We start from the raw sequence: 13,173 nt of genomic DNA, 5'->3' as shown, positions 1-13,173 counted from the left end.
ATAAGAAGAAAAAGTCAAAAGTACTTATGTTAAATAATTATGTAACTTTCAGAAAACCAGATACACAATAAAAACTCTGTGAGGTCCTTAGAAAAACTGTCCCAACTAAGAAAGCAAATGCTGGAATACAGTTACCTAACACAGAAATTTGGGGGGTGAAATTGTGGAGGCCCTGAAAATACTGCAGGATACTTCTAGATCCAGTAACAGGGTCTCATATCATATAGCTGATTAAAAATCTTAAGTCAAATAAATTACCCAAGGATAGGTCTTTACCTCCATAGCTAATTTACTCTGATTCTTAATTTAATCACCTGGGTGGATCAAAAGTTTAGTTTACCCCATTCTTAAAAAGGGCAAATCTCAACTCTTCTCAAATTTAAGGCTTACTATTCTATCCAAATTGCAACTCAGGGCAACCAGAGGCATAATGGTCATCTATTCCACACAAGTTGTCACAGGATGCCATTAACTTTTCCCCTAACTCTTCCTTTAGACCCAATGTCATTCAGCTGATATCTGCATTCGAGAAGTTTGCCAGAAAACTTAATTCCACGTTTATCAAAAGCTAAGTTGAACAAAAAATAATACTCAGAATGAATTGATCAAAGCACACCCAGTCTATTCAAATTCCATTATGTTCTAAAAATATATATTGCTGTGACAAATGAGGACAACTTCTAAATCTTGTCTAATTGTAAAATTTGCCACTCTACTAATGCCCCTCCCCATATTTTACTGAAATGCAACTTGCTATGAGGTCACTAGGTTATTATATGAAACAATCCCACAGAATTTATCCATTGCATCAGGAATACCCTTCAAGAATATAGCTGAGGATATCCCTCTTTATGAGGACTTACCCAAGAAGAAATGCCTATCAGATTTGTGTACAAAAACAATTGTGATTCTCATAACCAATTGTCCATAATTATGTCATAGACAGTGAACTATGTATTTCACAAGATTTTTGTCAGGTGCTAGAGTACTCGGGTCTAAATTTGTGACTCATTCTCAGTACTCATTCACCACTTTGTTATTACACTATATTTTTAGCCTTATACCTGGGTTTACTTTTCCCCTCATTCTTTTTTCTTTTATTCTTATTCTTTTTCCCTCATTCTTGATTTTCTTTTTCTGCCTCATTTTTAACTCACACTGTTTCATATTTTAGGTACCTCTTTGTAAACAAGGGCATGAATAATACACTGTTTGATATTTTTACAACTTATTTTTATGCATTGCTCTTATCACTACCTGACATATATTATATTCATGTGCATATTTATTGTCTGTCTCTCAATTTTATCCACACTAGAATGTAAGCTCCATGAGGACAAGGACTTTGTTTTGTTCACTGCTGTATCCCTATCATACAGGATGGTGCTTCCAGGCCACATTAATGATACTTGTAAAATGGAGTGATGATGATAACAAACCAACTATCTCTTAGGTCATATATTCTCACATAACAGAATTTTTCTTAAGTGAAAACGAATTCTAGTCTCCCTGATATTTGGATGTTAGTCTGAGAGGTGCAATGTATTTATAAAGAGATTCCACCATTTGGGAATGTTCTACAAACGTACATGCAAAATTGGTCCAATTCTGGATGTTATCCCCTACGAAATACACTGAAATATAGAAATAGCACCATGCACAAAGATACTGGTCAAATTTATTTATAATAAAAAAAAAATACAATGATTGGGGAACAGATTTAACAAATACTAGTTAATTCATATCATTTTAACCATACAGCCATTAAAATTTATCTATGAAGATTTTAATAACATGGAAAAACTGATGACAACGTTAAATAAAAATAGAAGAGGAAAAAATTATTTATCCACTATAAACACTACTTCAAAAAAATAAAAAGAACAACAGAAAAAGGCTGGAATAAACCAACATACTATAAATATGAAAGCTCTTTTCCTCAGAGATGTGAAATTGAGATTTAAAAAATTTCTTTCCTTTTTTCCATACTTCCCAAATTTTGGATAATAACACATATTATTACACAACAAAAAGAACAATTTAGTGATCCAGAGGTAACAAAAGTCTTTATGTTATTTGTCATTAAAATTTTGAAAAAAATTGTTAATTTGCTACAGGAAAATAAGTACCCTATTTTTAACATAAATTTTAAAATGGCATTACTACAAAAAGTAAATTCTTTACCTTCACTGCTACGTGAAGTTTTGCTGTCTTCTTGGATGGTCCTGAGGCTTCATATGTTGTGCCATCCACATCTACAGACATTGTGAAAACTGGGGCATGAACAGGGCCAGACTGAGATAAAAGCTTATACTGAAGCCCAGGCCGGATCTGATTTAGCCTCATTAGTGCGTTCATAAGGTCTATTGCTTTACTGTCCAGAACTGCTTAAAAAAAGAGGCATGAGATAAAAAAATTAACTAGAAAATAATTTTGCTTTAATGTATACATTCTTTGACCAGTATAAATTCTTCAGGTTTTAAAAAAGCAGTATTTTAAATGATGCATTCAAATTAAGTTCACTTCTTAAGTAATTCTAAAAGTATCTTTTAAATTATTATGTTACCATCTTTGTAAAATAACCTGCATTACTGTATCTATACATTAATTTTAAATTTCCAGTGTTAAGGTATCTTAAGCTTGGAAACAGAGAACAAAGTCATTCAATCATCAACCTCTCAGTTAAAATCTATTCTTAAAATTCCAATTCAAATCAATGGAATTCCTCACACTTTTATTTTTATTTTTTTAATCTGAAGCTAGAAATTCTTTCTACTTCACACCTATTACAGTTGGAAAGAATACTAGGAATAAAGATTTTACATACTTTTCCTCAAGTTTCGTTTCATCTTCTTATTGGGATCTTTATCATCCCCTAATCCATCTTCAAATGGCCTCTTTAGCGCTGAAGACCCAGCACCTAAAAAAAAATTGAGACTATCAGTCAAAATAATGCTTTTACTTATTCTATCAGATGCATCTAATATGTTCGGGTAGGAAAATCTTAGGAATCATAAAACCATTCAACTTTTTCACTCATCAGTTACCAGATTTATGACTTCCTAATTATGAAAATTTTAAAAGCAAATCTTTTTGAAATTCAGTATAATCCTTTTCAAGTATGTACTTTTCCATTTCTTCACATACATACATACAAATATCAAAGCACATATTCACACATCTGTATATGCATGAACAAAAAAAAGTCTGGAAGGATACATATCAAAATGTTAAAGGTGGTTCTCCCTGGTAGGATTTCCTTTTACTTTTTGTCTTTTCAAGTATTTCCATAATTTAGCATTTATTACTTGTATAAATTTTTAAAGTGTACATGTTATAAATCTTATGCTTTTGGAAATACAATTTATCAAACTTCAAAATGTCTGCCTATTCAAACCCCATTATATACAGTTCACCTCCTCCATAAAGCTTTCTTCAGCTTTTCTTTCATATAAACTTTCTAAGAGTTTCCACAGTATCACAAATATAAAGTATCATATGTGATCTTTTGTCACCTATTTCATATATACATAGATTTTGTGCATCCTTAGAGCTCTGTAAAGGTCAAAGATCTTTTCACCTTTTCAAACACAATAATTAAAAACAACATTATGGATATGGAACAAAAACCATTCTTGGATAGTGCAACCAGTTAAAAACACTGCATAAAGCAGGAGCTTTGCTATCCAAGTTACAATCACAGAAAAGACCAATTAGTCAAGTGCTTTAAAGAACTCTGCTTCTTCACAGATACAGTTGCAGGACATTACTAACTTAAGCCTTTTTTAAAATTTAGTTGTTGGGTTTTTCCTAAAGGAAAGCTATGCTCGAGAGCTTCATGCCACAGGATTTCCAGATACTTCACGTGAAGGCTTGTAATACTGAGATTAACTACATATTCTCTGATCATCAAGATTTATTGTCCCTTGGGGTAAACACCGACTTCAGCTTTTGCTTGGGTCAATACTTACCACTCAGGTCAATCAATCTTGATGTTCTCTCCAACAGAAGGCAATATCTGCTTAGTATTGTATTTCATTTGCATTACATAAAACTGTGAGTGTGCCAGTCTCCCAGAATGCAGTCTTTAAGAGATAGAAGTTAAAAAGGAACTGTCTATTCAATCACTCTCCTGATCATTAAGTTACATTAAAAGCAACTCCCTGATCATAAGCTGACTTAAACCTGCAAATCTAGTCTCTAAATATTCCAACTGTATAAAGAGCAGTCCATGAATTAAGCTTCATTCTACCTTCCCTGCCACTGGAAAAAGGCTGTAAAGTCAGGGGCAAATCATAACAGTAATCTGGGGCAGGGCAGGGGAGGGGGAAGAGCTTGCTTTATAAAAACAGGCCGAGTTTTCAATCTCTACAAAAATCGAGTAATCAGAAATCATCATTTCTGAAATGACAATTTTTTAAGATAACATCTTAGTACTTACGATAAGCCTGGCACTGTTCTTAGTACTTTATGTGTAGCAACTTACTTCATCCTCAAATATACCCTATGAAGCCAGTGCTTTCATTATCAATTCCATTATAAATTCATTCATGTACTCATTAAACAACAAATATTAATTGAGTGTCTGGGACAAAATAAAGTTATTGTTCTCAAAGAACTTATGCTATAGTGGTACAGACTAATTATAAAATGTCAGATGGTAGTGAGAGCAATGGAGTAAAACGAGAGGCTTTACAAGAAGGTGGTAATGCTACTTTATATGTAGTGCTCAGAAAGGTGACATTAATGAGGTGACCCTTTTTTTTTCTTTTCAAGATTTAATTTTTATTTATCTCTCTCCCCTTCCCAGCCCCCTCCCCCCACCCCCAGTTGTCTGCTCTCTGTGTCCATTCGCTGCGTGTTCTTCTGTGTCCGCCTGTATTCTTGTTAGCAGCACCTGGAAACTATGACTCTTTCGTTGCGTCATTTTGCTGTGTCAGCTCTCCGTGTGTGCGGTGCCATTCCTAAGTAGGCTGCACTTTTTCGTGCTGGGCAGCTCTCCTTACGGGGTGCACTCCTTGTGCGTGGGATCCCTTACGCAGGGGACACCCCTGCATGGCACGGCACTCCTTGCGCACATCAGCACTGCACTGGGGCCAGCTCATCACACGGGTCAGGAGGCCCTGGGTTTGAACCTTGGACCTCCCATGTGGTAGGCGGATGGACGCCCTATCTTTTGGGCCAAATCCGCTTCCCAATGAGGTGACCTTTTAATGAAGATCTGAAGAAGTAAGCTATTGAGCTATCTGGGGAAACAGAGATCCAGGCAAAGAAAACAGAAGTACAAAGGTCTTAAGGCAGTAATATGTTAACAAAGAGCAAAAAGGCCTGAGTGGATGGAGTGGTATGGACTAGGATGAGGTGGTAGAAGAAGATAAGGAGATCCAGCTCATATAAGGCAATAGTTCTCAACCCTAGCTGCCATAACGCACTAAAGGCACTTTTACAAAGTATCAAGTTTTCACTTACTGTAAAGTAAGTTCATCAGTAGAATACATAAATTCTGATAAGAGCAATTAGAAAAGCTCGACAAAATGTATATATGTGATTCTAGACAATAAAGAATTTTGGAGTCAAGATTCAGGAGTTGAAGGAATCCCAGCATTGGGTTCCCATACAGGCATCTTCTAAATCCAGAAGAGGGCGCCAAGAACTAAACAGAGTACTTTCAACAGGTTCCCAGGCCTCAGGGATCCAAACCTAAAGTTCAAGAGGAGGAAGACCTAGTAAATCTCCCACACTCTGTGCTGGAGTTCTGAAATGCTATACACTAGGAGTAAGAGGAATTGGAATTAGTCTTAACTTCATAAGGACTGAAGCCCAGCTTCAAAGCATTTGAATCCCTAAATGTAATCAAAATGATCTGTAATTGTCAGTTCCACTAGCCATTTCACTCAAGTAAATATAAATCCTCTCTGGAGGGAGATAACATTACTCTAGGCTTTAAATTCTCTACAATTTTTCATTTAAAATCTCCAGGACTCATAATAACCAGGCATATGAGAAGACAAGACACTGTGGTAAAAAATCAAGAGAAACAGTAGACAATGACAGACCCAAAAAGGAAACACATGGCACAGCATTCAAAAACAAACTTCATTAAAAAGAATTAGAATGTTTAGAAAAAATAAAACATGAGGAAGAATTTTGGCAGAATATAGAGGCAAATGAAATTCTAGAAATAAAAAATACAATATAAATAAATATTGGCAAGGGAAAGTAGATAAATCCACAATAGAGGGGAGTTAACTTACCTCTCTCAGCAATTAATAGAACAAGTAGACAAAAAAATTAGTATGGGTATATAGGATTTGAACAACACAATAAACTAATGTGACTTTACATGTAAAGAACATTCTGACCAACAACCACAGAATACACATATTTTTTAAGATCATGAATCATTTACAAAAACTGATCACATGCTGGGTCATAATATAAGTGCCAACAAATACTAAAGAAGAGAAATCATACAAAACATGTTCTCAGATCAAAGAAGAATAAGCAAGAACTCAAAAATAAAGAGGTAACTAGAAAATCCTCATTCATTTGTCTGGAAACTAAGCCACCACATCTAAATGGGTGGCTCATGGGTTAAAAAACTGTTTACATGAAAAAATTAAAAAAGAATTTTAACTAAATGATAATGGAAATACTACTGTCAAAAAAGTACAGTGCATGTAAATCTATGTCTAAAGGGAAATTTAGTTTTAACAGTAGTGTGTACAATAAAATGTACTCTGTTTGCAACTGCCTGTGAATCTATAATTATTTTGAAACAAGAAGTTCAAAAGAAAGAATTTCTGCTTTGTTGAGAACAAATTACAAGGCTAAGGACAGAAGCAAGACCAGACAGGAAGTTAGTACAATAATCCAGGTGAGAGACGATGGCAGCTCAGGCAAGGAAGGCAGCACTGAAGGAGTTAAAGAGGTAGCTGAATTCTGGAAAATTTTAAGAGTAAACAGGATTTTCTGATATTTGGATATGGATGAAAAAGAGAATTCACAGATGTTTCCAAGATTTTTGGCCTGAGCAAACAGAAAGACAGAATTTCCAATGACTGAGATGGGGATACCTATGGGAAGAGCAGTTTGGAGATAGAACTGAGGACAGGAATTCGGATTTCAGACATCTTAAGTTTGAAAAGTCTACTAGACATATGTGAAGATACTAAAGAAGTATGTGGAGTCTGAGTTCAAGGTGGGTGGTCTGGGCTGGAGATATAAATTTGGGTATCTTCAGTGTAAAGAAGGTGCTTAAAGACAAGAGACTAGATGAGATCCCCGAAAGAGTTAGTGTACATTAAGAAAAAAAAGCAGTCTGAGAATTGAGCCCAGGGCAACTTTCATGTTTAGAGGTCAGAAAGATGAGGAAAAACAAAGATAACAGAGGAGAGGAGAGGAGAGCTAGAAACACCAAGAGAAAGTGATGATCTGCAGTAAAGTGAAAACAACAAAAAAAATTCAAGTCAGAAAAAGTGCCTGACAACACTAAATGTTTTTGAGGTCAGGGTTTTGTACAAAGGTTTTGTACATAGCTCCCTCACTGCAATCTATTGAAAGTCACCCCTCAACACAAGGGTTTATTTTAAAAAATAAAAAAATGTTTTTGAGGATATAATGCGACAGAATTTTCATACACTGCTGGCAGGAATGCAAATTTGTAAACATACGAATTTATTTGTTCATATACTGTCCTAGAGTAATTCACACATACGTCCTGCAGGAGACATGTATAAGCAGCATTGCTGGTGGTCGCCAAAAACTGCAAAGAACCCAAATTTCCTTCTAAAACAGAATGAATAAACTGTAGTAGTTTAAGAGTGGATACTGTATAGCTATCAAAATGAACAAACAATAGCTATATGTAGCAACATGAATGAATCCCAAACAATGCTGGATGGAAAGATGCTAGTCATAAAAGAATAAAGTCTGTATGACTTTATTTTTATAAACTTCCAGGCAAAAAAAATTTGTTATTTAGGAACACATATACAGATGGGATTGCTACAAAGAAAATCAAGGAAATGATAATCAAAAACCTTTGGGGGGGAAACACATGTGGCTCAAGCAGTTAGGTACCTGGGTTTGGTTCCCGGGGCCTCCTAAAGAAGACAAGCAAGACAGTGAGCTGATGCAATGGGCTGGTGCAGCGAGTTGATGCAACAATATGATGCAATGAAGAGACACAACAAGGAAAACACATAATGAGAGATACAACAAGCAGGGAACAAAGGTGGCTCAAGTCATTGGGCACCTCTCATATATGGGAGGTCCCAGATTTGGTTCCTGGTGCCTCCTAAAAAAATAAAAAGAAGATGAGCACACAACAAGCAGACAGCAAGTGCAAACAACAGGTGGGGGGAAGGTGATGGTAAATAAATAAAATAAATCTTAAAAAAAAAAAAAAAACACCTTTGGGGTGGGGGGATTAAAGGGGAGGGATAAATGGGTGGCTTCTGTGGAGATGATAATGTTCTGTTTCTTAAATGAGGTTGTGACTCTATAGATTTTTAAAATTATTTTTTAAACTATGTATTCTTTTATTGTTCAATATATGTGCTCTATCTCATAATAAAATAATTATAAGAGGAAAAAAAAAAGATTGGTCACCTCTGTCAAATGTAAAAAATTTTACAAGGATGAGGACCAAAAACTAACCACTAATTTATCAACATGTATGCCACAAGAAGCACTTTGGTAGAGGTCGAGGAATAATTCTGATTAGAACAGGTTGAAAAGAGAACAGGGTGGAACAGGTGTACCTCAGGGATTTGAGCACCTGCTTCTCATGTTTAAGATCCAGGGTTCGATCCTCAGTACTTCCTTTAAAAAAAAAAAAAAAAAGGAAGTGAAAAAAAGGAGAAAGTATAGGCTACTCTTTCCAGAAGTACTGCTATGAAACGAAGAAAGGGGTTTTGCTGGGGTAGCAGTATAATCAAGGAAGGGTTTGCTTTAGTTTCATCTTTCAGATGGGAGATACTGCAGCAGGTTTTTATGCTGATGAGAACCAGAAGACAGGGAGGAATTAATGTTGATGACAGAAGAGATGCTGATGAGAAAAGAAAGGATTGTTCTACTGGTAGTACAAGTAGAACGTTTGGTCTTAAGATAAGAGCCTAGACAGTTCAACCATAGTCGAGGGAAAAAAAGGCAAATATATGTGTAGATGCAGCTAGATCAGTAGACAGAGTGGTGACAGCGTGCAGAGTTCTCTCCTGTTACTATTTATCTGTGAAAACAGAAGTAAAACAACGTCATCAGATAAAAGTGAGGGAGTAGAAGTATGAGCTGAAAGAATACATGAAACAGTTATCAAGGAAATTCAAAGAACCTAGAAATTATAGGAGGATTGCCAGGCAACACATACAGTCTACTTGAAGTTAGTGTCATGGGCTTACACAGAGAACAGTCAACATGCCTCTGTATTTTTCTCCAACCATGTTCAGCAACTTGGTATAGGCACAGAGTAGGCAGAGATTAGATCTCAACCAGAATTAGAATTTTGCCAGGAAGAGAGGATCAAGGAGGTAAAGGGTAATGCCAGAGAGTCATTAAAATGATGGATGATGGAACATATAGGGAAAGAACAGAAGTGAGAACATAAGAATGAAAACTATTGAAAGATGACTGATTCCATGGAGAGATTAAATAGTTGGGAGTAAGGGTAACTAGACAGAATCACAAGAAGTGACTGGAGAGTGAGGCTCTTGAACGTGAGATTATAGAGAGGATACAGGAACAGTTACAGGCAAAGACAAGATCTAGGATATGACCATCAAATGGATAAATGTGGGAAGGTAGAAGACAAAATCTGTGAGAGAAGAAATTGGGGCCAGGATTCTGAAAGAAACATCTATATGCATACTGAAATCACCAAGAATTACAGGCATAAAATCTAATACAAGTGTCAGGGAAAGTTAGGTACTAAAAACAAGAAAGTATGAAGGAGACCAGAGTAAGGATCTGGAGATGATAGCCTCGGCTTCATCATTTTAGAGTCAAGGCACAAATTGGTTAAATGATTTACCCAAAGTCAAGCACCTAGAAACTGGTAGGGCTAGGATGGAAGAAACACAAGCATTATCTATTTTATGCTATAAATTAACAGACCAGTAGTTTCCATACTTTTGAAAAAGACCTTTAACGTTAAAAAAAAAAAAAAAAGTCACATAGCAGATATCTTTTACTATCTAATGACAGAGAAAAATACAAAAGCAAAAAGGCTACTACTTCAGTGACTGAAATAAAATTTTGTTACTCATCTTAAAAATACATATTTTTAAAAAATGTTATTTAATCACTCAATCCATAGACAATGCTTGACTTCTTGTGTATTTATTAACCCTTTCAATAATTCTTTGCTATTGTATAAGGTCTATACCTTTGAAGAAAACAGCTTTCATTCCACTCACACTTACTGAGCATTGGTATGTTTGTAACAATGATATGGAAGGATCTGGAGTCCTCCCTGTCCCTGAGGAATTTACAGTTTAAGGTATCAATTCTCAAACGTTTTTGGTCTCAGGAGCCCTTTATACCCTCAAAAAATTATTGAGGACCCCAAAGAGCTTTTGAGTTGTGGACTTTATCAATAATTAGCCTATTAAAAATTTTTTTGACATGAGAATACACACACACACACACACACACACACACACACACACACACACACACAATTCCATTGACCAATATAGCAAAGATGTCATTGCATGTATATGTGGTAGCCTCTGGATAACTATTCTATATACTCATAAAAGAAAGAGCAGAAAAGGTAAAATTTGTTTTAGTATTATATTACAGTTTTGACCTTGTGGACTCCCTAAAAAGTTTTTAAACCCACGGAAACTTTGTTATCTAAATAAATAATGGATCAGACCACTGTGGTATTTTTGACATACAGAAATTATTAGTAGAATAGTAACAGTAAAAGAATAATATTAATTGTGGGAAGCAGGTTGGGTCCTGGAATATTTGGTGTTAAATATCCCACCTTCTAAGCCTAACAAGAGATGGAGACAAAATCTAAAATAAAAAAGGTTAATATTTTTTATGGTATAGAGAGGAAAATAAGTGAGTTCACATTTGAGTATCTGCTGCATTACAGGGTGAATGTCATGTTGGTTGTTTTAACCTGACAATCAATGATGGGGGTGATTTCCCTATCAAGACAGAGAAACTAATTGCTCAAAGCCTAAAACTAGCAAGCAATCAAGCTATGACTGGGACCCAGGTCACACTGACCCCAAAGCCTTGTTCTTTCTGCTGAAACTCTGAGTTCAGACAGGATAGTACTAACGGAAGATTGTGCTAAATTTTACAATATGCTTTTCTACTACTCTATATTTTTGTTTTCTATTTCTTGGCTACATAACAGTTGCCAAGTATGAGAAAGATCATCAATAGGGACAGTGATAAACTTTCCTCTTGGATTATGCTTCTCCTTAGACCAAGTGTTCTCAAAGTATGATTCCTAAGTATATGCACTAAGGGAATCTGGTCCACATAGCCAAATAATTTCATCACTAAGAAGAATAAATGATAGCAAGTTGATGTCACTGATGCAGACAGAAGAAAGTCAGAGAACAATACACTTTCTTATACATAATTTGGATGAACAATTATTAAGTTCCCTCAGTTCCCATAACTATCTCCACCCCCTGCCAATCCCTAACCCAAGGAAAAAACTTTCGCACTCACCCTCTTTATCAGTAACTGACCAGGAGTATTTCTGAAAAGGCTTACTAGATGGAAGGGGATCCATCTCCAGAACTTTATAAATCTGGCCAAAGGCTGATAGTCTGAGTGCATGCTAAAAAAAACAAAACATTTATTCAAATTTCAAAAGCCATTCATAAAACCCTTAGAACAACTAACTAAAAAGACAATTATTAAAGGCTGAAATTATGATAACAAAAGTCAAGAAAAACAGGAAGAAAAGTGTTTAACTAGAATAATTCAGAAAATAAAGTTATGATATTCTTCCAATAAATCACAGTAATAATAAGTCCAGTCTTCTACCTGTGCACTATGGGTAATATCTTCTTTTTGCTGAACAGTCATATAGCTCAGAGCATCTGTTGGGTCTCGCTCACAAGGATCATGAAGACCAGGACCCCCTTTGGCAAAGGCAAAATACAAGTAACGTTAAGAACTGAGCTTAGAATTCAGTAAACTAACACAAAAGAGAGGGAGGAAAAAAAGGATAAGGGAAAAAAACTAAGGAGCTTAAGTTACAGTCTGTTCTATTAAGTAGAGGAAAAAGGACATTCTCATTTTCATTACAATAAGCACTTAAATTTTATTGGAAATTACCTGCATATCTAAGGACAAAATTGGGTTTACTCTGAGAATTTAGAAATGAATCACCAAATTTTTAAAGAAATTATATATGAGTGTATGATCAAATTAATTTTTTCTAAATTTAACACCAGACTGCAAACAAAATGAACTTTATATACTTTATTCAGAGTTCTAGGCAAAGCAAATTCATAGCAGACATAGTATCTTATTAGTACCTTTTATGTTAGTACATAAAAAACACAAATTATAATTACTGAGAGTTTTACAACACTTTTCCAATACTCAAACATTCTAGTTGCTAAAAATTCCAAGTGAAATAACGCCTACACATCATTTTCCTGTGCAAAGGACAAATTTAGCATATATTTAGAAAAATAAACTGAAATGAGATTTTTCTGATTCGTCTGCCTCCAGAGTTTGAAACCCTTACCAGGAAGTAGTATTCCAGATGCCAAACACTCCATTACTCGTCTCAAGGCCTCCCCAGCGCCCAAAGGTCTATTACAAGTACCTATAGACTTTTCACATATAAGTTCTAGTGGCTAGAAGATATTAAATTACAAATTAGTACATGCAGCAAGTGTTAAAAGGATTCCAGTTAAATGTGAGCTGTCATTTTTACCTACAAGGGAAGCCAAAAAGTAAAAGTCAATTCAACATTTTACGGTTCCCTTAACTTTTCTCCCATATATGATTATCATTAATGATATATTAAAAAAAAATTTTTGTTATAGACTTTATTTTCAGTTACCCTGAAAGGATCACGAAAGAAATTAAAGTCATCTAACAGATTTAACAAAGATTAACAAGCCTTTTAAAAAGTTACTAAAAGCTAACAACTAGTCAAAATATACAAATCCAGTCCACTGA

The 13,173-nt window shown here is 35.1% G+C and overlaps 1 protein-coding gene across 12 annotated transcripts in view; it reads right to left on the bottom strand.

Annotated features, from left to right (window-relative positions):
• STRBP (spermatid perinuclear RNA binding protein) overlaps positions 1-13,173 on the bottom strand; it is a 196,893-nt gene that overhangs the window by 66,549 nt on the left and 117,171 nt on the right. For 7 of the 12 annotated variants that reach the window (XM_058302419.2, XM_058302415.2, XM_004463427.5 and 4 more), the window contains 5 exons: positions 12,734-12,845; positions 12,022-12,119; positions 11,701-11,812; positions 2,828-2,920; positions 2,185-2,384 (listed from right to left, as the gene is read on the bottom strand). In XM_058302419.2, coding sequence (XP_058158402.1) covers positions 2,185-2,384; positions 2,828-2,920; positions 11,701-11,812; positions 12,022-12,119; positions 12,734-12,845 — 615 coding nt within the window. Of the gene's footprint in view, positions 1-2,184; positions 2,388-2,827; positions 2,921-11,700; positions 11,813-12,021; positions 12,120-12,733; positions 12,846-13,173 lie in introns of all 12 variants that reach the window. The other 5 variants (XM_058302416.2, XM_058302411.2, XM_004463428.5 and 2 more) reach the window with 1 other exon arrangement.

This window comes from Dasypus novemcinctus, chromosome 8 (assembly GCF_030445035.2).
Source record: "Dasypus novemcinctus isolate mDasNov1 chromosome 8, mDasNov1.1.hap2, whole genome shotgun sequence".
Taxonomy (NCBI): domain Eukaryota; kingdom Metazoa; phylum Chordata; class Mammalia; order Cingulata; family Dasypodidae; genus Dasypus; species Dasypus novemcinctus.
This window is presented reverse-complemented; position numbering and strand designations above follow the sequence as displayed.